The 24,154-nt window shown below is 35.1% G+C and overlaps 1 protein-coding gene across 1 annotated transcript; it reads right to left on the minus strand.

Moving 5' to 3' along the window:
* Positions 1 to 22,151: 22,151 nt before the first annotated feature.
* LOC131630152 (MLP-like protein 34) lies at positions 22,152 to 24,149 on the minus strand (the record flags this gene model as incomplete). The annotated part of the gene is made up of 2 exons (XM_058900943.1): positions 22,152 to 22,663; positions 24,137 to 24,149. Coding segments are annotated over 2 exons (297 nt in total), but the record flags the coding sequence as incomplete, so codon positions are not given.
* Between the last annotated feature and the right edge of the window lie 5 nt (positions 24,150 to 24,154).

The raw sequence follows: 24,154 nt of genomic DNA on the forward strand, positions 1-24,154 counted from the left end.
GAAGCTGCCACCACCAACCAACATCAAGGGAATAAGGAGTTTTCTTGGACATGCCGGTTTCTACAGGAGATTCATCAAGGATTTCTCGAAGATCGCAAAGCCATTGAGTAATTTACTCAACAAAGGTACGCATTTTAATTTTGATGAGTCTTGTCTAAAAGCATTCCTTGAGCTGAAAGACAAATTAGTTACCGCACCCATAATCGTTGCTCCAAATTGGAAAATGGATTTTGAACTCATGTGTGATGCAAGCGATTATGCGGTGGGGGCGGTACTAGGTCAAAGAAGATCAAAAGTTTTCCATGCAATTCACTATGCTAGTAAAGTTTTGAATGAAGCTCAAATTAACTATGCAACAACTGAGAAAGAGCTACTAGCCATAGTGTATGCATTGGAGAAATTTAGAGCTTATTTGATCGGTTCTAAAGTTGTAGTCTACACTGATCATTCCGCGATAAAATATTTGCTAACCAAGCCGGATTCCAAACAACGGTTAATCCGTTGGATTTTACTTTTACAAGAGTTTGATTTGGAAATCCGAGACAAAAAGGGATCCGAAAACTTGGTGGCGGATCATTTATCTCGATTGGTAAACGTGGAGATTACAAAGAATGAGATAGAAGTAAGAGAAGAATTTCCCGATGAAAAACTTTTTGCGATTCACGTGAGGCCTTGGTTTGCCGATTTTGCAAATTATAAGGCAACCGGGTTGATCCCGGAGGACCTCACCAGCAATCAAAGAAAGAAATTTTTAGCGGATGCCAAACACTATGTATGGGATGACCCATATCTATTCAAAGAAGGTGTTGACAACATCTTGAGAAGATGTGTCACCAATGAAGAAGCGAAAGATATTCTTTGGCATTGTCACAACTCTCCGTATGGAGGCCACTATAGTGGATGGAGAACAGCCACCAAAGTACTCCAGTCAGGGTTCTTCTGGCCTACTCTATTCAAAGATGCTCATGAGCACGCAAAAAGTTGTGACAAATGCCAAAGGAGTGGAGGAATAGGCAAACGCGATGAAATGCCCTTAACCAATATGTTAGAAGTTGAAGTTTTTGATTGTTGGGGCATTGATTTTGTTGGTCCATTCCCTCCCTCTTTCGCTAATGAATACATTCTTGTTGCCGTTGACTATGTATCTAAGTGGGTGGAAGCACTTGCGACACCTAAGGCCGACTCCAAAACAGTGATCAAATTCTTAAAGAAAAATATCTTCTCACGTTTTGGTGTGCCAAGGGTGTTGATAAGTGATGGAGGTTCTCACTTTTGTAATACACCTCTGGAAAAAGTTTTAGAACATTATGGTGTAAAACATAAGGTGACCACCCCCTATCACCCACAAGCGAATGGTCAAACGGAAGTATCAAATAGAGAGGTAAAGAGAATTCTTGAGAAAACAGTCTCGAGCTCTAGAAAAGAGTGGTCTTTGAAACTAGATGAAGCTTTGTGGGCATACCGTACTGCCTACAAAGCCCCTATTGGACTAACCCCTTTTCAGATGGTCTACGGAAAAACTTGTCATCTTCCAGTAGAGTTGGAACATAGAGCACTTTGGGCTCTTAAGTTTCTGAACTTTGATTCCGCTCTGGCCGGCCACAAAAGAAAAGACCAACTCCATGAATTGGAAGAGTTAAGGGACCAGGCGTATCACTCCAATAAGCTCTACAAAGACAAAGTCAAAGCGTATCATGATAAAAAGGTCCGATGCAAAAGTTTTCATGAGGGGCAGATGGTGTTGCTATTCAACTCACGGCTTCGATTATTTCCCGGTAAACTTAAATCAAAATGGTCTGGACCATTTGTGGTGAAGGAAATGAGGGACTATGGAGCCATTGTGATTGAGGATCCCAAGTCTAAGGAAAGCTGGACAGTTAATGGTCAGAGACTCAAGCTTTATCATGGTGGGGAAGTGATGCGCGAATCATGTGCTATGTTACTTAATGATCCGTGAGGATCGTTGAACCGTCGAGCTTAAACGACGTTAAACAAAGCGCTTGTTGGGAGGCAACCCAACGTCGTAAATACTAGCGTTATTTTCATTTAATTTCTGCTTTATAGTTGTTAGGGGTTTATATTCTGTATCGTAAGTAAAGGGGATTGTGAATTTGACAATTTTTGAGAATTTACCTCTGTTTGCCCCGCAAACAGGGCACAAACAGAGAAGGGGCCATTTTTACAAAGAAAATTTACTCTGTTTGCCCCGCAAACAAGTATTTGCACCGCAAACAAATGAGTACCTTTTTTTTTCTTTTCAGCTATTGCGCCGCAAACAAGGCTTTGCGCCGCAAACAGGGCACAAACAGAGAAGCAAGCCATTTTTTCAAAGAAAAATTCATCAAGTTTGCGCCGCAAACAAGGGGTTGCGCCGCAAACCCTGCGAGGCAGCAAACTCCTTTCTTTTTTTATTTTTTTACTTTACTTAAGCACTCTTTTATCTTATTACTTTTCCATTTTATCTTAAGTTACTCTTGCACTTTCTTTTAAACTCTCCCTCTCACAAAACTTCAACTCTCCACTTTCAAACCCTAAATTCACCAACACTATCACACACATCCCCTCTTCAATTTCTGCAACTCGAATTCAAGGTATGCATTTACTATGTTCATGATTCTTGAAACTTTTTGGTAATATCATTCTAGGTTAGGGTTCCTTAAGTAGCATAGTAGATTCAATCTTAATGTTCACAAATTCAAGCTTGCATGTGTTAATCTTACTGGTTAATGGGTTGATGTTGTAATTATGTGACTGGGTTCTTCTTATTGCAAGCAACCCTTCCATTCTAAGCCATAACTGCTGGGTATCGCATGGTTTGCGCCGCAAACACACCTTTGCGCCGCGAACTGGGTTTGAACCCACACCTTTGCGCCGCAAACAATGATGGTGCCGCAAACTGGTTGTTTTATGAATTCTTGTTTTTATTTCTAACAGTTTGGTTGCCATGGTTTGGTTGATTGATTGGTTGCAGATGTCAAAGCGCACAAAAACCAGAAGCACCAATCCTTCCCACTCCGCACCAAGGTTTCTTGGCGAGGAACAAGAGGAGCGATATACCTACTTGTGCAACCGAACCGTCCAGGCTGAAAGGTTCATCCGGTTCAAACCAAATGGTCCGATGCGAGGTTTACTTCAGACATTGGAGAGACTCAAATGGGGAAAGATATGTGAACCGGTAGCTGAGATTAATTATGACCTTGTTCGCGAATTCTATGCGAATGCCATTCCGGTTGAAGACGGGACCGAATTTTTATACAAGACAATGGTGAGGGGGAAAACCATCTCTTTTAAGAGGAATGCTATAAATGAATACCTGGGATCCCCATTAGAGCTACCCGATGGAGTGAGAAGCGAGTACCACCGAAGGTTTCTCACTAATGATTGGAACATCACAGTCGTCAGTGAGTCCTTATGCCTCGAAGGAAAGACATATGAGTTGAATGATTCGGGAGCGCCAAAAGGATGGAAAAGAGAGGATTTTAAAGTGGAGGTTAAAGCCTTGCTAGTGGTGGTATTGCATAACATCTGGCCAAGAACCCACACAACGCATATCTCACTAGAAGTGGGATACATGCTGTTTTGCATCTTGTACAGAGTGCCGATTGATTTGGCCAGCATCATTTCTGAAGAAATGAGGAGAGTATCGGTTATGGGAACAAGGCATGGAGGCAAAGCCGGTGTCCTTATCTATCCCGGATTAATCATGGGGCTGTGTTACAATGCGAGGGTAGCCATCCCGACTGAGGTACATTTCAAAATCATAAGTGTTATTAATGAAGCTTTTATTAGCAGGTTTTGTGAAGGCGCAACAAAGAAAGCTGAAAGAGGAGGAGCATCCACTTCGAGATCCGGAGGGGGGCGAGCACCTGTTTTTGATCACATGGCCTTTGCCACCTACTGTGCAGAGAACTTTGAGGCGACTCAAAGATCCAACCGGTTCTTGGTGCAAACTTTAGCTCAGCAATTTCAGCGCACCTCTTTGGAAGCAGAGTATGATGCTTATGCAAATTGGCCTGTGGGCAGGCCAGCTTTCATGGGGGGTGCAGGAGGTAGTGGTACTGGAAACGAGGATGACACGATGGAAGATGTGATAGGGGCAGTTGGTGGCGGTGACGAAGATGAGGATTGACGTAGTGTTGCAACACTTTTGTATTTTTATTTTTATTTTAATTTAGTCTGAATTCTGTTTTATTTCTATTTAATTACTGTTGCACTTTTTCGTTTTTTTTATTTTGTGTACTTTATGGTGGCTCTCGTTTCACCATTTGAACCTTTTAAAAATTGCATTTTTATTATTGTAGTTTAATTGTGTGTTTGGGTGGAAAGTGATTAACCCAACTTTTTCAAAGTGTTTGTTTAATTGTTCTTTTGCAAAGGAATTTTGAGGAACCATTGGGCACGGACAAGAGTTGATTTGGTGAACACTTCGAGTGGCAATGATGAAAATCAGTATCGAGGAAAATTAAGGTACACTTTATCGCTTTCTAGACTTAACATGGTTAGTTGATGGTGTGTGCAAATTACTTAGCATAAATTCCTCGAGTCGCATGTCATTTTTGAATCAAAAATTTAGAACTTAGCCAAGTGAGGAAACCTTCCATTGTACACTAAATGCGGGATACCGGAATTTATTTCAACTCATTTTTATCATGTTAAACCATGCATATTTCTTGTTTGTGAAAAGTGTGAAAGTGATAGAGGCATTGTTTGAATTTGAGAAAAACCACTTGACCAAAAAGTTAGATCAATTAACCTTGTGAGGAGTGAATCTTAGTCAACCCCTTTGAGCTTATTAGGATTCATGTGATTATTGAAAATATTTTGTATGTGAATCCTAATTTTTTGTTCTTTCATTAAAACCTTCAACCGCAATGGTTGCAATTTTGCCTTGTGCCTATGTCTATGTAGGGAGCATTGTTGTATCTATTATGGTTTGAATCCTAAAGTTGGGGAGAGTTGATTGAAACAAATGAAAAGTGGTACTTGTGAGTTTTGTGGCAATAAGAACAGAACAACACATTTTGAAATTTTGGGGCAAGAAAAAGAAAAACCGTTCCCGTTTTGTGTTGTTGAAAAAGAAAAAGAAAAAGAAAAAGAAAAAAAAGAGAAAAAGAAAGAAAAGGGGATTCAAGCAAGTGTTTTTGTTAAATGAAGTGATAGGAATGCTCCCTTAGGATAGGTATTTTTGTTTGATTTCCCTCTAATAAAATCCTTTCTTTGTAACCCAAACCACATTACAACCTATAAAAGCCCTCTTGATTCTCACTTTGCACATAATTTTGAACTTGTTGTGGTGAAAGCATGATTTGAGTTGTTGTTGATTTAAATGCCCGGATGAGTGAAAGTGAATCCTCTTGTATTCATCATTACTTTGATGTGTGTGTAGGTTTTGATTCAATTTTGACATGTCTCTTTTGGAATTTCTTGATAATAATTTGCACTTTTCCATCATTCTTTCTCATGCTTTGTTTTAGCATTGTGGTGAGTGTACTTTGAAAAGACTTATACTTTTGAGCCACTTGAGTGTTCGGTTACCTTGTCATCATTCTCTTGTGCATTGTTCTTGCTACTCTTGTGAATTTTTGTTTAGGGACAAACAAAATGGTAAGTTGGGGAGAGTTGTTAGGGACCAAATAGTACTAATTTTCATATATTGTTTTTGGTCCCTTTAGCCACTTTTCACTCAATAATCACACATTTATTCTTACAATTTAATAATTTTGCAATTTAGTTAATTTTAGTTCTTTTGAATTGTTATTTCACATGTTTGTTAGTTTTGTAGCGTTTTGATTAGGTTTTAAGCTCATGGAAGCAAAGGGGAAACACTTGAAGGCTTGGACTTGTACAAGAAGAGCTGAGGAGGTCAGTTTGCCCCGCAAACATCCTTGGCGCCGCAACCTACACAAATCTCATCTGTCTTGGTTTTTGGCTGGATTCTGATGTGGCAGAAATTGAAGTGTTTGCGCCGCAAACACCCTTGGCGCCGCAAACACTGCGCAGCAAAACTCCTATTTTACTTTAGCTGGTCTGCCACTTGTCATTAGCTTAACTTTTAATCTTTTGAAGTTGGACAGTTAGGACGAATTTTGGGGGGTTAACTTAGATAAAAGAAGAGGAACCAAGACCATTCATTGTATTCTATTGTACACCACACATTGAGATTAGGGTTTTGGAGAGAAAAGTTTGCACCTTTGTGAGAGATTGATGCTTAGAGCTTCTTCTTCATTCCTCTTGTTGTTAACCATGGTGATGAGTAGCTAAATCCCACTTTGGCAAGATTGGAGGTAGTAGCTATTCTAGTTAACTATGTTTTTCCTCTAACACTTTTGTATGAACTTCATTAGTATTGAAATGGATGAATGTTGTTGTTTTATATTTCATATTTAGATTTGATTTATGATTGAGAAATATATTTCAAGTCTTGTTCTACAACATTTTATCAAGTAGTGGATAAATGCTAGAGATAGATTTATTTGCCACTTTTCTATTTGTATCAATCAATCAAGCTTAATGTATTGATAGTTAGAGTGAGAGATCATCTAAAGATTAATACATTAACTTTCACAACCTTGTTTAGACATAAACATTGTTGAGAGGATACTAGAACATTTTCATTGCTATTGAAGTTATGCATTAGTTGTTAAAGTCACATAGAAGATAGGAATAGTGAAACCATAACCAATCTTGTCAATCTTTTATTATTGAAACAAGTTTTATTCTATTGTCTTATAATTGTCTTAATTAGAACAAATAGCTTTTCAAAACAAAACAACTTTGTTATCTTTCGAACTTAAAGTAATAGTAACTATAGAACGGCGGTAATATCACCCAATCTCTGTGGATACGATTTAAAAATATTTGCCTTGAATATACTATTCAACATGTACGAAGGAACATCATGGACGCGCGATCTCAGCCATTCGTATGTTATGACATCAGATCTAATGTATGCCAGGGTGAAGATCCACCATGCTCCCTCAGCGCTTGCCACATTGGATCCAGCTAAGTTTTTTTTTAATTTTCTTTTCTTTTTAATTGCATAACTTGTTTTTTTATATTTTATTCATTAAAAACCTTTTAGAAAAACAAGTTTGCTTTTTTACTTATTTTTTTCCAATACAAAATAAAAACATATTTATTTTATTTATTTGTTTTTTAATATTATTGTTATTATCATTAAATAATTTTATTTTAAATGCTTAAAATCAATTTAATTTATTTAAATCATTTGCTTAATTTGTTAATTAATTTTTATCAATTGATTAAAATATACATTAGGATTAGGTAATTTGATCGAAACTCGATTTCCACCGATTTAATTAATTGGGTTGAAAACCAACAATTAATTTATTTTTATTCTATTAATTATGGCTAACTTGTGCCCTAATCAGGGTTTACAAGGATCGCGCATACACTGAAAAAATATTTCTTTATGCATTTTTTCAGGGTTAGCAACAGGGCTACTTCCGACTACGAACCATATCAGATCAAATCAAAAAGCTAAGTCCTACTTCATATTTATTTTAAACATCCATTCTATATTTTATTTTTAAATTTTTTTTTGCCCTTTTTTTTAAATTATGGTTAGCTTTATCTGTCAACGAATTGATAATGCACTCACCCCTTTGTGTTGGTGTTCTTTTCTAATTTTCAGGGTTCGCCAACCGCCAAAGCTCGAATAGTCGGTAACCCTAAAAATTATCTAATTTTCTTTAATTATTACTTCTTCAGACCTATTGCACTGCTGGTCCACTGGTTTCTTTTTCCCCTTCCCCATAATATTGTATCTGCTTCGAGGTTGTATTGTGTGGCCTTGAAGGCACTTAACCTGTCATTATATTATTGTGTGGTTAGTAATCCTAGGGAGTGATAACCCTGAATTTAATATAGAATCACTAACTCTACAAGATAATATATTTGAATACAATCACATGATTGATGCACCCACACATCTTTTGGGGTAACCTCTTTTGTTGCCTGTTGCCTGTTGCCTGTTGCCTGTTGCCTTGTGTTTAATGCAGAATAGCCAAAGTCCCTCGAATACGAGGATACATCAGCAATGTTGCCCTCGGTTCATTCAAAGGTCATAAGTCCCTAATGATGCTGCCTTCGATTCGCCAAATATGACCTCGTCCCTCGAAGTTGCCTACGAAGTGCTGAGGTATCCTCCGGTTGCCTAAACGAAAAAGGCTATTCTGATCTTTCCCTTAGACTACCTGCCTTCTCTATGGCTAGGGACAGTTTTATGGCGAACGATAATTCGACGACCCTTCAACCTCCAAATCAAAGGACTTCCTTACCCTCTTATGGTATGGATAGCCCTGAAAGGCTAAAAGAACTTTTCTACAAACGTTAAGGTAATTGCTCCTAATTGCCTTGCTCTGGCTAAAATCTTTTTCTACTCCATTTTCTTAGACACTATCAAGGTTACGCTCATTTACGAGCTAAAGTCCTTGTTTTCTTCTTCTTCTACATTTCTTCAAAGAGCAAAGCAATTAAGAGCCCATGGAAAACCATGGATGCAAAGGGTGCCTTACACCTTCCCGTTGCATAAATTACCCCCCGAACTCAAAATTTCTCTTAAGAGTTTTTTCTGTTCTTTTAGCCTTTCTGATATTTGGATAAAATAAAAGTCGGTGGCGTCTCTTGCTATCCGCACATTTCAAATAAAGTCAGTTCACCGTATTACAATCTCCCTTTTGAACAACCCCTTTGTCAATACCACAAGTCACTGTTGTCTCATGAGCCATCTGACACGTCTCCATCTCCTTTCTAGTATCATTAATGTTGCTGCACTCAGCTACTGCCTCGAAATCTTCCCCCTGTCATCTTCTCCTTCCTCCTACCTGGAGCTAGCTAACGGACTGAAATAAGAGCTTGAAGATACTTCTTCTTCTTCCTTTCTTCTAGTCGTTCGTATTAAAGGTCTACCTAGTTCTTCTAACATGAAAATGGTAAAGGATATACCATCTATATCAACTGAAAACTTCTCATTTATCATGTCAATACATCGTGTACGAATACAAATTCTAGCCATATCCATCCTTATTTTCATCAATGTAATCTCATCACTTTCAACAAACTCTCCCTTCCTCTTTGATATGAGTTCAAAGAATTCCTTCCCCCAAGCATGGCAAGGAATTCCTGAGCATCTAAGCTAAATGATACACTCTTCATCAATAACTTTAGGGTTCCATGGTCTGAATGACTTGAACCATTGCTCCCACCACTTCTTCCTCTCTTTGATGAAGCACTCAACCTCTCCTTAAACAAAATATTCCAAAAAACATAGATTTGCTCCCAAAGGCACCACTCTAATGCTGAAAATACCTTCACCATGAAAAATCTATTTCATGTTAAAAGTCACACCTGGATTTTTAACATGGCCAATGACAGCTTTCTCTAATAGTTCAACTAATTCTTTATCCGTTGAGAATGACATTGACACTTACCCATGCTCCTTAAAGACTTCTCTTACCCGATTCGTAGTGACCTCTGCAAAATTTCTCTTGTTATTCTTAATTATCTCTGTAAATGTCAATATAACATTTTTTTTTTAAAAATTGTCTAAATATTTTTAAAAAATTGTATAGAATTTATTGGTGTTCTTTAACCCATCAATCTATGTTTGACTAAAAAAGTATAAAAATTATACCGATTTTTTTAAATAGATCAATCAAATGTTTTGCACTTCGTGAAGATCTGATGCAAACAGTTTGAAGAACTTATCTGTTGGTGTTTTGATCCCAAGTTTTGTAAAAATCTTACCAGCTAGCATCATTTTTGACAAGAAACTAAATATAATAATAAAAAAAGAAAAAGATATTTATAATATAAGAAAATTAAACATTTTGTAAAAGTCTGTAGTATTTTTGTCTGATTTTTGCCATCACATTAAAATGGTTTTTATTTAGTCTTGTATATTAAAATCCTCAATATTATTATTAAAATAATACAATCCCTCATTAATTTATCAAACTTACGAAATCTCTCTTCATTCTTTTTTTTTCTATTTCATTGCTTCTCTTCTTCTTTCTTCCACCGTTTTTTTCACTATTTTCTCTTTATTTTCTACGTTTTTTCAACAAAAATGTTACATCTTAAAGGTTTCTTTCAATCTTCAAACCTTAGTTTCCTTTATTTATAGTTTCTCAGTCATTTTGAACACCTTCAATCTGTTGAGAATCAAGTGTGAGGAAGAAGTCCCACACTGGTTAGAAAATGGAAGAATTAACACTTTATAAGTGAGAGAATCCACACACCTATCACCTTAAAGTTTTGGGTGAATAAGTGGTGTGTCTCTCACAAAGATGTGTCCCAGGTTAAAAAGTTCCCCCTCGTTGACCCCCTGTGTTTCCTCCAACAGTGGTATCAGAACCTTTGATTCGAGAAAGGGGCCGCCTAACTTGTAGGTATCAGAAAATTTGATTCGAGAAAGGGACCGCCTAACTTGTAGTTGAAGAAGTCAACAGATACATGTAGTTGAAGACTTGAGAAATCAAGTGTGAGGAAGAAGTCTCACATTGGTTAGAAAAGGGAAGAATGAACACTTTATATGTGAGAGAATGCATACTCCTATCACTTTAAGGTTTTGCGTAATTAAGTGGTGTGTCCCTACAAAGGTGTGTCCCAATCTAAAAGTGCTCCCTCATTGACCCTCGTGTTGCCTCCAACAAAATCTTTTGTTCATATACGATTTTAGGTTTTATTCTTACTTTAAATTTTAGATTTATGATGTTTCACATCTATGAAATCAGTGATGTTTTTTAGATCAGGGAAATCAAAGAAGATCTAAAAATTTTGATGGATTGGTGATTTTTACATCGGTGAAATAAAAAAAACTTTATTTCTTTTAGTCTACTTTTATACTAACTTTAACTTTTACTCTTCTGTTTTCAGCTTTTTAACATTTCTACATGTTTTTTTTAACTAAGGTGTTCGTTTAATGCATTACGATTTTGTTTTTAAGGTTATTCCAGTGGCTTAACACATCTGTTTGTCAACAACAATATCAAAGAGTGAGCTTTTTAACTTTATTTGAAAATTCTGGCAAGACAGACTCAGAATGTCATACACGATGTCATGACACCTTTTCTGTCATCAGCTTAGCTGAGGCAGTACATACAGATCCCTCATATTTAGAATACTTCTTGCATGCAGAAGTCCATGAGTGACTGGATCATATTAGTTCAGTTAACACAAATAACTCTGCTTTGCAGAGGTTTTGTGACAGCACAATCATTAAGCAAAACACTAATGTCATGCACGAAGTTATAACATCCAAACTGAACAAACAAATAAACAATGCAAAAACATAAACAACACAGAGAATTGTTCACCCAGTTCGGTTCTAACTAACCTACTCTGGGAGCAACCAAGCCAGGAAGGAAATCCACTATCAGTAGTCTTAATTTGAAGCTAAACTCCCCCGTTTACAACTTCGCACTTAAACCCTACCCAATGCAATCTCTACCTAGGTTCTCCCTAGATATAGAATATCTCCATTCCACTCCCAATCATAGCAATGATTTCTAGCAGTCAACAACTCAGCCACTGCATCGACAGCCTAATTCCCAACACTTTAAACACAGACAAACACAATGTTAACTTGAAGTTGCTTACAAGCTTCCTCCAAGAACAAAACTTCACTCATTGCTTCACAGCTTCTGAGTGATTAAAATAAACCTCTCACCTACAGGTTTTGAGGCACAAATCAGTGACCATCCCACACACCGGGTGGTTCACCTACACGGCTAACCCTAGAAACTACATCTTCCTAGCTCGGGCTGTTAGTTGTAAAATTAGGTTACAAAGGTTTCTATTTAATTGCACTAAAACGGATATACAATGACCTGCAAACAGAAAAACATAAATCAGGACACAAAAACTGACTTTCATTTCAAAATTATGGCTCCAATTCTCCCTCCAATTCCACCTCTCATCATCTATAAATCAGAACGAAAACAACATAGGGAAAGGGAACGATTCACACGACAATCCTCTGCAAAATTTTCAATCCAATATCTTCACAAAACCAAAACCGCACCACCTAACATATAACCATGAAATAACACTAACACTCAACACCATTGCTTCAAGTTTCTCACGACCACCTTCGGTAACTCACCACAACCAAGTTGTATCCTTCAGCCTCTCATACAACCCTAACCTTATCATTGCATAAACCTCTGAAACTCACAACTCAAATATCACTACTCACCGAAACCATTCGTTAACAGTCTCACCACTCTCTGTACACACAACACAACGACACAGAAGAAGAAAATCGCACAACAACAGAACACACAAACTTTAATCGCAAAGAAGAAGTAGAAGCAGACTGAAAGAGAAGAGATTGTGCAAAAGTACCTGGAGACTACCTCTGTTTGTTTCCTTTCTGATTCACTTTGCGTTTAATTTCCATTTGTCTCATAACATGTAATTTCTTCAGAATGTTAATGATACCCCACTCACTTTCTCGCAACAACTATCCCTAGTGTTGAAAAGATTACAAAAGGTTGGAATGATTAAACTATTATAACTCAATAAACCAAAATCCATTCCTTCGGATATGAATGTTCAAACAAATAGAGTTTCACAAGAAAAACATACAAAAACACAAAGATTCAACAAACATAAATGCCTTGTACTATCTCTCATGGTTTGAGTTCTATGTTATGGAGATATTCTCCTTAAATAGCAACACGCTAAATTGCTTCTTGCGATTAGAGTTTGCTGAAAAACTTGCGGCTGAAGAAACTCCAAAAAACGCATACGCAACATTGTCGCTACTGCAAAAAACAACCAGAGTTGCCACTAATATATTTATCTCATTAAGGGAAAGGAATATCAGAAAACCTAACAAGAATAAGAACAAGGTCTCACGACCAGAGAACAGGGTATGGGAGTCGGTTACACGAGGGGAAGGTATTAGCACCCCTCATGTTCGTCGTACTAGACGGGATCCACCTATGTTTGTTTCTAATCAAAGGGTGAAATCTATGTGTCTAAAGCCTAATTCTAAGGAAAATGCATGCATGAAGAGAGAAAAGAAAACATGGGGAAAAGAAGGAATATTTACAAAATTGTGTTCGTTCAAGCCCCGCGACTTGATGCATACGTATCCCTTATCAAGAATCAGGGCGTCGTAGTTCGGCTCAACAATTTCCATTTGTTTTGTGTTTTTTAGGTGAACAGAGGTTAAGATCACATTCCAACGATGCTCGACCTTTGGAGACTTATACACCTAAGTATGGAAAGGATTTAACATGCTCTAAGAAGAAAAAGAAAGTGCAGTGGTTTGTATTTTTCGATGTAAATCTGTGATGAACGAGACCCACTACTAGGCCTTGCATCACTTCCTTACTTTGCTTAACCTTTGTATATTTATTAAGTGTTTTAAGTGTTTTTGATTGGGTGTTTTTTAAGGGAATTAATTTGTGACTTGAATCATACAAAAAGAGTTTGTAAGTAGTAGGGAAACATACTAGTGTCTACACCCCACTCGTTTCTCTAAGTAGTAGAGAAATAGACTAGGGTCTACACCCCAATCATTTCTTTCCCACTAAAGTAAGTAGTAAAGAAATAGGCTAGGGTCTACACCCCAATCATTTCTCTCCCACTATAAAAGAAGTAGTAGTATGATTCACATCGTTATTTATCAGATGTTTTAAAAGTTGAAAGAGAAAAAGAGATGAAGAAGGGGAATGACTAACAAAGGGAATCTCTATCCTAAAATTATCATACAATGGTGGCCCTAAGGTCAAGGATGAAAACCTAAAGTCTATGTAACACATATTAACTAATATGTAGTCACTATCCTAAGGGAACATGCAATTACAAGATGAATAAGGAGAGAAGTTGCAACTTCACAAGATATGACAGAAAAGAAACAACTTAAGCATTTAACAAAACACCTAAGCATAAGCAACACACAAGCTAGAGGTTACAAACTCTTCTTAAGTACTTCACAAGTCTAAAGGACATTCCTAATTCACAAGTAAGAAACAAGCTAAAGGATTACTATCCTACTTTGAACACTTCACAAGTGTGAAAGAAAAGATCTCTACCTAACAAGGCAAGATAATAGCTAAAGGTTATTGTTAGAACATAATTTAGTTCAAATCACATTTCAGTGTTTTGATGATAACAAACAAATAAATTTTGTATAAGCAAACATGGTACTCTAATTCTATATTGTTGATTTCAAAAGATGTACCAGCACAATCAGAACTTGGAATAAATATAAAGCTGGATAAATGGAAGAGACACTCAAGGAGTCAAGGCAACTTTTGATACTGCACCAAACTGCTGCGAATATGCTTACAATAGAAGATCACAAAGGAATACGCTTACAACAGAAGATCACAAAGGAATATGCTTACAACAGAAGATCACAAAGGAATACGCTTACAACAGAAGATCACAAAGGAATACGCTTACATTAGAAGTTGAAATACAAGCTGAAACAGAAGATCACGAAGATTGATTCAAAATAAAACTGTTAAAGACATAATCATTAGAAAAACGGCTGCAACACTCCAAAAGAAAAATTCCCAAGGTTGATTGAAGAAGCTATCCACATGCAAATCCTTGGAGAAAGCAAAAGTAAAGACAACACGCAAACCATTTAATGCTGCCTACAAGTGTTGAAGATAACGGTCAAAAATTATGAAGCTATATATAGTCATGATCGTTTGAAAAACAAAATACAACAGTGAAAAAAAAAACAAGAAAGAACACAGAAGAACACTGCAACTCTGAAATATCATCAAGTCTGAAGAAAAACTCTCTGAAGCAAAAACTCTCATATCCATATTCGGAGTTCATTATTATGTACTTAATCTTAGTGAAATATCACAATGGTGATTACAGCTTTCTAGAAGCAACACTATACACTGCCATCAAAAGTTACGTGGTAACTGAGTCCTTGAGAGACCAGCTGGGTCAGGCAGGATTCTCAAGAAGTCTAGGACTAGTTGAGTCTTAGAAGTTGGTTAGTCACAAACAGTTGGTTTGTGCAGGGTTGTTAGTCACCAGCAGTTTGGCTCATGCATTGTATTGTGAGTCACGGCAGTTGGTCGTGCAAGTGTAATCAGGTTTAGATTATAGTGGATTAAGACCTCTGTTGAGAGGCAAATCACCTTGTTGAGGGTGGAAAGGAGGTAGCCTTATTGAGAAGGTGAACCAGGATAAAAATAAATGTGTTCTGTCTATCTTTACTTCATCAAGTTTTTAAAGAACCACTTATTCAACCCCCCTTCTAAGTGTTTTCTCAACCTTCAGTTACGACCCTAACCAAAGGATTACTACCCTACTTTGAACACTTCACAAGTGTCAAAGAAAAGATCTCTATCACAAGGCAAGATACTACCTAAAGGTTAGTACCCTAGCCAAAGAATTACTATCCTACTTTGAACACTTCACAAGTGTCAAAGAAAATCTCTCTACCTAACAAGGAAAAATACTAGCTAAAGGTTACTACCCTAGCCAAAGGATTACTATCCTACTTTGAACACTTCACAAGTGGCAAAGAAAATATCTCTACCTAACAAGGAAAGATACTAGCTAAAGGATACTACCCTAGCTAAAGGATTACTATCCTACTTTGAGAACTTCACAAGTCTCAAAGACCACTTATACCTAACAAGGCTAGGAAACAAGGTTACAACCAAGCAACACTCATCTTAAGCACTAACAAGAACTAAAGACAAACCATATGCTTCACAAGTAAAACAAATACAATTTTTCATTTAAGTTTAACAAAACTCAAAATAAAATGCACTTAACAAAGTAGCATCACAATATTGAGGTAACAACCAATCATGTATCAAACATTAACAAATATTTGAAACAAGACACCTTACAAGTGCTAAAGATAACAATCTCTTTTTAGTTTAAAGAAACTTGGAAAAGAAAACACTTAACAAATCAATCAACACATTTTTATGACTAGGTTACAACCTAACATGCTTACTAGCTAAAAAAGACTCCAATAAACTCAAACATGCATAACTATACAAGTAGATGAATGAGAAATGAGTTGGGGCAGTAGCACATCATGTATTTAAGTGTCTTAAAACAAGTACCATAGCCTCATGGCATCACACAAGAATAAACTCACAAGTTTAGGTCAAAGTAGTGTACATGAAACAACAATTGTTCGATTAGTGAGCATGTGACAGTTAGGTAACAACCAAAGCGTAAAAATGCACGAACATATTTCACAAGTCAGTAACATTACATCTCGCTTCATTCTTTTATGTCACATGAGAAAATTCAAACAATTAGAAGAAGTGGAAACTAATTCTTTGTACAAGTCATGTAAAGAGAAAAGCTTCAATTAAAGCATAAGATCGCAGCCGATTAAAGTTAAAATCGCAGATGCCCTTCATTTGTTCCTAACACATGTGATGGCTGTAAATATTCGAGATCTTCATGACCGAGTGTTGCTCCCCAATTTTTGACCACTGAGATCCCACCATAGCTTAAATATTAGGATCATCATTGTCATTATAACCATCATGAATTTATCAGTTATTAACCCAAAAATTACAAAAAAATTGTTGTTTGTTGCTTGTGTCCCAAGACAAGAGACTGATCAAGAGGAAGCTAAGCAAATTAGGGTTTCGTGGCCCACAAAAAGTTCAACATTCTTCTATGATTCAAAGGGTTCTCCAATCAATACCAAGGTCCAAAGATGGGTCAATGCAAGATCAATCACCTTCAAGTTCTTCAGAAGCTCAAATTAGGGTTTTTGACCTAATTTCACTCGAGGGTTGACTTTTAATCAGGAGATGGTTCCAAGACTCAAAATATGATTCAAGGGCATCCAAATCAACATTATAGTCCATCCATATCATTCATTTAGAAATCACAAAATTGTAGTTCATCAGGAAAAGTCAACTGTGCAAGTCAACCTTTGACTTTTGAGAAAAATAGTCAACCATGGACTTTTAAGGATCCAAATCATCATCATATGGATATTGAAGACATTTGATCAAAGAAAATTTAAAAAATTCATCAAGAATCAAAAAGTCAACGAAAAGTCAGATTAGGGTTTTTAAGTTTATTTTGACCTAATTCATGGATCTCCAAATTTTGCCTACATAGTAAAAAATCTCCCAACATGAAATTTGTAGATCTTGGCAAAACAAACAACTTATCACAATGGAACTTTTTTCAAAAAGTGATTATTTTGAGAGATATGGAATTAAGAAGATAACTTTCAAAAGACTTAGAGAAATTTTCAAGTGTTTTACTTGGATTTTTTCTTAACTTTATGGCCATTTTTCTCAATGATCCAAAAAGAGTTTGAGGAAACTTTTAACTAATAATTTGAAGTATGTATCAAGGGCTTTCCAAAAAGTTAAGTAGCATGAAAATCCATGGCTCCATTCATGAGATATGATTTTGTCAATATGGCACCATGAACACTTGAAAATGAAGAAGAACATGAAGAAAGTGAAGAAGTTATGAAACAAACTTGTTCAAATTTTAAAGATTCCTTTCTTGCAGACCATATAACTTGTTCAAAGCACCATAATCAGAAGATTACACTTGCTTTTGATCTATAATCCAAGTGTTTAAGCCATTATCAAATTGATCATTCCATTAATGGCACAAAGTTAACACTTCCATTCTAGTAAAGTTAGCTTTATGCACAAAGTCCACTCCTTGAGCCACTACAATGTCTCTTTAGCCTCAAAAGCAAGATAAAACCCACAAGCAAGCCTCTAATATCAAATCAAAACTTTGCAAGCATGCTTAAAGCTTTGTACCTCACCATTGAAACTATAACTTTCTTATTTCTTCACAAACAAGCAAGATGGTACACAAGTAACATGTGAACTTAAAAATCTGAACTTTTGCCATCCACAAACCTTAATTCTTGCATATAAATAGAGGGCATTGCTCATTGCATCAATTACACCAGAATTCTCCAAGTCACTACCTCACTTGAGATTCTCTTTTCTTACCTCTTGCATTTTCACAGTGATTTTGAGTTCCACAAGTTCTAGGTGTCAAACAAGAGTTTGAACAACTTCTAAATACCATTTAGAAGCTTTCCATACCTCCCTTAACCTACCAAACGGTCTCTAACCAAAAATCACCATTTTTACCCCATTTTCTAAGCTTTTAAGCTCATCACTAGCCAAAACTCAAACCAAACACTTACCTACCAAACAAACACTTCAAATAGTTTCTATATCACATATAGACACTATCCATAACCTCTAAACACTTGCCAAACTCCCCAAACAGAAAATCACCATTCAAAACTCAATTATAGTGAACCTTTGAACCAAAACTTGGAAACTGAAATTGGCTCGTGTGTTTCTTGATTTTATGTGTTAGATACCTTCTATATCACACATAGAAGCTATCTAAACATCTGTTTCAGATCTGTAACAACTAGAACCAAGTGTTCTAGCCATAACTTTTTGTGTTTGTAGGTGGTATCGGGTTTGAAGAAGGAGGAGTGTTCAATCCAATTTGGCTGCCCAGAAAGCATCCTTAGGGATCATTGAAGCTACTCAAATCAAAAGAAAGCTTCTGGAACGGTCCTAAGCACGATCAAGAAGTCCATTTTCAGAGGTATTGAGCTCAACTTTGAGCTTCCTTAAATGGAGCTCAATTCATGCAGTTCTTGATACCAAAATGCTCTATTTTACATGTAGATTGATAGCCCCAAGGTCCTGTTCACTAATTTTTAGTATTAAGGGTTTAATTTTAAAATTGATTTTTAGGGTTCATCACTAATTTCCAGAAATTTGAGTGTTTAAGTTTGAATAAATGTATGTTAATTATATGGTTAAGTTCGTGTGTTCATGCTGATCATGTTAGGGTTTTATTTTGTGAAAATTGGTTGAGATTTGGTGAAGTTCAAAAATCACCATTGATGGAGATGTTGTTGTCTTCACGAAGAAGATGAAGTCTGGGTGGAGGGAAATTCAAATTTTACCACTTGGTTTTAAAATATATTGAATGGTAGTAATTCCTTTATGACTACATCGTATACAGCACAAATGGCAACCATCCTTGTACCTAGCGCGCGTGACCTCTAAGTCTGGGGTTCGAATCCCCCTCACCCTAGACTTTTTGTTTATTTTGCATTTTTCTCATTTCAAATAACTTTCATACATGTTGAACTGAATGCATCCCATTTACACCACACGCGCGCAACCCAGTTGGTGGTTATTTTGTGTAGTGATCTATATGGCGTGGGTTCAAGTCCTAGTCTCCACATTTCCAAATTTTTTATCACTTGTTATTTTGATATTGTTCACACCTTCGAAAAATCATAACAAATTGAAAAATTGAGCTTTTTAACTTGTTCTTTTTTGTATGATCATTTATCTTGTGTATTTTAATACCATGTTAAAAAATCTCAAAAATATTTTATTTATCATTATTTAAAAATTAATCAAAAACATGTTCTTTTATGTTTTAAAAATCAACTAAAAATTATTTTATTTTGATTGTTTCTTTTATAGAACTTTATGAATGTTTGTTAATACTTGTTTAGGGTTAGGTTAGAGTGTCTTTCACTTATCTATGTACCTTTTGCCCATTTCTCTTAAAGAAATTGATATTTAACAATTAAAATTAATTAGGTTTAGATGTATGTTTCAAAACCCTAATTTCTAAAACCCTAATTTGAAAAACCCATTAGGTTTAAAACCCTAACCAAAAAATTGCAACATGTTGATCTTTGTTTATCCATGTTTATTTGTGCTTGTACATACTTGTTGATTTTAATCCATGCCTTGTACTTAAATGTTGAACCTTGTCTTGTACATATACTTGTTGATTCTATATCCATGTGATTTGTACTTATTGTTATATTTTGTTTATATAACCCAATGTTTAATCATCACATTAATCATTCATCATTCATACATGACTTGAATCTAAGAGTTTAGATGCATTCATCTCTTGCTTGTTAATACTCACTTGTTTGTTCTTGTACATACATGACGTATTTATTGTTAATTGTTTAACCTTGATATTTTATCCAAAGGATGGGAATGATATTGACTAAATTGTCAAGGTACTTAAATTCTTTTCCAATCTCTTTTATGTTTGTGCTAAGTATTTTAAAGCTTTTCACTTGTTTATGGTTTAGTATTGTTAAAGCTTAATCAATCCCTTTTGTTTTGAAACCTTGGTATTAAGAATAGAATTATTCCCGGTGAAACTATTCTTGATCCATTGATCTTGTTTCTAACCTTGGTGTTAAGAGATGGATTATTCCCGATGAAACTTCTCTTAACCCATTCACCTTGTATTTTAAAGCTTGGTCCTTCTTTGATTTGTTTTAAAATTGTTAAGTATTTTAAAGCTTAACCTTTTAAACTTATTAGGTATTTTAAAGCCTAATTCCTTTTCCAAAATTGTTAAGTATTTTAAAGCTTAACCTTTTAAACTTATTAGGTATTTTAAAGCCTAATCTTCTTTTAAACTTGTTAAGTATTTTAAAGTTTAACCCTCTTTTAAAGAAAACTTGTGAGTATTTTAAAGCTCACACCCAAAAATATTTTGGCCACTTTGGCCCCCTTTTTTTACTTTTTAAAAGAGGAACTACAAAAGCTCTGACTTCCCTATTGCACTTAAGGGGTATGTAGGCCTAAGATGCGATATCTTATTGAGCTCACTTTCAAAACATTCTTTTCCCATCCACACCCTCTTCTATTTCAAACAAGTTTTTCACATAGGTTTTTTCACAAAAAAGGGTATTTATAAACAAAAGATAATAACATAAAAACAAAGAGGTTCCCATGGAGTACCATGAATATGAGGGGTGCTTAAAACCTTCCCCTTGTATAACAAATCCTCCGTAGCCAGAACTCTTATAAGTTTATTAGTTTTGATTTTAAAAAATTCTGTGGGTTTTATTCGTTCTTTCACCCATTCCTTTTTGGAAACAATAAAGCGCGGTGGCGACTCTGTTTAAAATGAGCTAAGTCTTCCCATGACTTTAGTCTCACCAATTTCACTGCTACACCGAGCATATCATCTCGTCAACGAGGATCCATACTCGGGGTGCTTGTTCCATACTCTGGATATTTATAAATACGTGACCTATAGTGTGGAATACACATACGGCTGAGTACTTTGCCCTACCCGGTAAACATTTAAGTCGACCGAGAACTGCACGCAGGCAGAAATTAGGTTCTTAACCGGAAGCCGGAAGGTTCAAGCCATTATGGGCTGTTACAAGCGTTACAAGCCATTTTGGTCGGTTACAAAACGTTACAGGTGATTAATGGACGGTTACACAGTCATTAAATCATGGCTATTCAATATGGGTTAAGGTCTATACTATAAATAGGCCTCAAAACCTCGGATGATCTAATCCATCACCGATAAGACTTTAAAAGGGGCTCCCGCAAGAGGGATAAGCCAGACACCATCTTGAAACAAAGTGCCTAGCCCACTGCTTCCAAATCTCCAAAGTTAGTCACAAAATCATCCTTTCCCTAAGCTTCCCTCACCTCTGGGGGCAAGCTCCTCGGAATCTGGTTGTTCACACCAGAACAGTCTTGATCTTTGATCTTTTTAAGATTTCTTTCGCAATTCCTAAAAACGCATAAACACATAGATAAATAAGAAAACAAATTTGATACTTGATTATGTAATGGCGCAACAACTTCGGGTGCAGAATGTTCCGCAACAACTTTTTTAGATAAGATAACATTTAACGAAAATAACTCTAAAAGGAATCCCTTCCACTCATGGATGGTTCTAGAAAGAAGTAAATGTACCCAATTCTACCTTCCTTCTTAGCCACCCATAAACCAATCTTAAGTTTTGTTAACTTTAGAATCTAGTAGAGAGACACCTCTCCACAGAGAAGAAACAAACCGAAGACTAACCATTCTAATCTTTGTGACAGTAGTGACAACATAGAACCCATGTCTAGCAATCAAAATATCCCTCTATAAACCAGTGGTTTCAAACATCAAACGCCATTGTCATTTACCTAGAAAAATTAGAAAGATCCCAATCTCCAAGATCATCTCTACTTTTGAGTTTGCTAGGGATTTATAATTCCTATTATACCTACTATTTTAATATGTTATTACCTTCGTTTAGGAAGATTTGACAAACTGAACTTATATCATTCAGAAACATTATTACCCAGATATAAACTGCAAAGCACATTGTCCATTTATTTAATTTGCATTGCATAATGATAATAATATAATACACGACACGATCATCAAGACATTACCGATACATTTATTCCATACTAAGGAAGCAATGAAGCATCAAGAGAAGCAAACATGATGCATGCTTATATATGCTACATGCATGCCATTACAAACATCACAATAATCATAAAGATGCAATACTACATGCATGCTTAAATGGACTTATAATGCAACTCTTTCTCCCTTGACAAGATGGCCATCAATGTCTCTAGTGCTTTTGCTAAGGTAATCCATCCAGCCATTTGGAGTATCAACATCTTCATTGATTTTCACATAATCAATAGTCCATTTAACAGCAGCAGTGCCATCAGCCTTATTAATCACTTCAAGAATGAGCTTAAAAACAGTAAAGTTGTCAATATCTCCACCAAATAGCTTGTAAGTGATTTTTTTGTTCTCATCATCAACTTCTTCAATACTTTCATTACATGTGTGTATCTCACCATCTGTTCTCATGTCATAGACAATTAATACCAATGGTTAATAAAGAGATATCCAGACCAGAAATGTGAGATATAATTTATGTAAAATGCTAATAAGGATGCATTATTTCTAAGATAAATATTTTATTGTTTTCATTTCACCTAATATTTTTTCAATTTAGAAAGGGATGCTAGGAATATGGTACTAATAAAAATTCATGATTGGTTGTTTGTAAAGCCACTTGTTATGTTTGTGTTCATGCAAGTATTTTTCCTAATGTAGTAGAATGATTTTGACATCTCAATATTTTTTTCTAGAAAATTTAATTATTTTTTAAATTATTTACAATTTATTTATTTAAAACTAAAACTTGCCTAATATGGATCTTTAAAAAATAATCCAATATAACCTCTTGCCTTTTTTATAAAAAACCAACTTAATAAAATTAAATCTAATATATTATTAAAATTAAATTTATTAAAAATAATTAAAACCTATCTTTTAATTTATTTTACAAGTCCATATTACATGCATCCTCAAAACTCTCAAAAACCTTATAGTATCTTAAACAAAATTTACTAAATTAGGTTACTATTGTTGATCTGCTGATGTGGAGCAGAAGTAGTTGTATCTATATATAGGTCTAAGTTATTCTGTTATTCTCATCTTCTTAGGTCAGTATAATATTTCTTAAAAATTGTCTAAAAACAAAAATTATATACTAAACACACAATTAAATTGGATCAACAATAAACACTAAACAACTTTACAGATTTAGTATAATATAAGATTTCATTTGATTAGACTAATTTTATATTTTCGTAGGGATGAGATTACGTCAGATCGGTCTATAGGAGACTATCTTTAATCTAGTTTATTTAACGTTTAATTTAAATTTTTTTTAAGTTTATTTAATTAAATAATTCAGACTTAAATTATTAAAAAAAGTTATAAAATTTTATAGATCAATTTTTATTTTTAAAAATAAACTAAATATGTTGGCCTATATATGCATATATATTAAAAACATGACTAAATAGATTAGTTTATTTATACATAAATAATAGAAAAAAAGACTAAATAGATCAACCTTAAATAATATGTATTAATTGAAAATTTTAATAAGAAACCAATTTTAAAATAGATTTTCAGACCAGATTAGACTTTTAAAAAAAAAAAGTAAAACACGCAAAAAAAAGTCTATATTATATCATAGATTAAGCTCAAACAAAAAAAATCTATATTATATCATAGATTAAGCTCAAACCTTTTTAATTTGTCGTAAATCAGATTCAGACCTTCTAAAGTCTAATCTAACAAATTTAACCGCAGTTGTTAGGGCTATTTTCATTCAAGTTTTTTGTATAAAATTCATAGGTGCTCTTTTACCATCAATCTTTTTTTTTTTTACCGGAAGTAGCTAGAATCATAATTAAAATAAAATAAGAAACTGAATTTGATCAAGATGATTATTTGGTTATTAGAAACACAATTACCTATGACATAAGTCCACT

The sequence above is a fragment of the Vicia villosa genome, unplaced genomic scaffold (genome assembly GCF_029867415.1).
Source record: "Vicia villosa cultivar HV-30 ecotype Madison, WI unplaced genomic scaffold, Vvil1.0 ctg.000650F_1_1_2_unsc, whole genome shotgun sequence".
In the NCBI taxonomy this organism is placed as follows: domain Eukaryota; kingdom Viridiplantae; phylum Streptophyta; class Magnoliopsida; order Fabales; family Fabaceae; genus Vicia; species Vicia villosa.